Source organism: Penaeus monodon, chromosome 22, assembly GCF_015228065.2.
Source record: "Penaeus monodon isolate SGIC_2016 chromosome 22, NSTDA_Pmon_1, whole genome shotgun sequence".
Taxonomy (NCBI): Eukaryota; Metazoa; Arthropoda; class Malacostraca; order Decapoda; family Penaeidae; genus Penaeus; species Penaeus monodon.
The window spans coordinates 43,806,156-43,806,484 of record NC_051407.1 but is presented as its reverse complement, the minus strand read 5'-3'; the positions used below and the strand labels follow the sequence as shown (position 1 = coordinate 43,806,484).

General features: G+C 40.1%; 1 protein-coding gene across 3 annotated transcripts in view; it reads left to right on the top strand.

Annotated features, from left to right (window-relative positions):
- The window catches only part of LOC119587193 (WD repeat-containing and planar cell polarity effector protein fritz homolog), a 30,592-nt gene that overhangs the window by 23,911 nt on the left and 6,352 nt on the right, over window positions 1-329 (top strand). For all 3 annotated transcript variants that reach the window (XM_037935959.1, XM_037935957.1, XM_037935958.1), the window contains exon 9: window positions 192-271. In XM_037935959.1, coding sequence (XP_037791887.1) covers window positions 192-271 — 80 coding nt within the window. The remainder of the gene's footprint in view (window positions 1-191; window positions 272-329) is intronic.

The following is a 329-nucleotide window of genomic DNA, read 5'->3' as shown; positions in this document are numbered from 1 at the left end:
ACAGGGATATATCATAGCTGGTATCAAACATACCTAGTTTCATGTATAGTCTGCCTCTGCAAAACAAAATTAGAGGGAGAAATATGGGAGAGATTGAAGATGCAGGCCAGCTCTCCATGCAGAATGGGTGGGAAGACCAGCTTTGGGATGGGATGAATGGAATTTGTACTGCAACTCAGTTATTATTACAGAAGACTGTGGCGGTGATGGGGGACTCGAAGTGGTTACTGAACCAAAGAATTTAAACATTCCAGACCATTCATCACAAATGGTAAGAAATCTAAATGGCATTTTTTTGTAATGTAAATGTATCTTGTCCTCAGTGAACT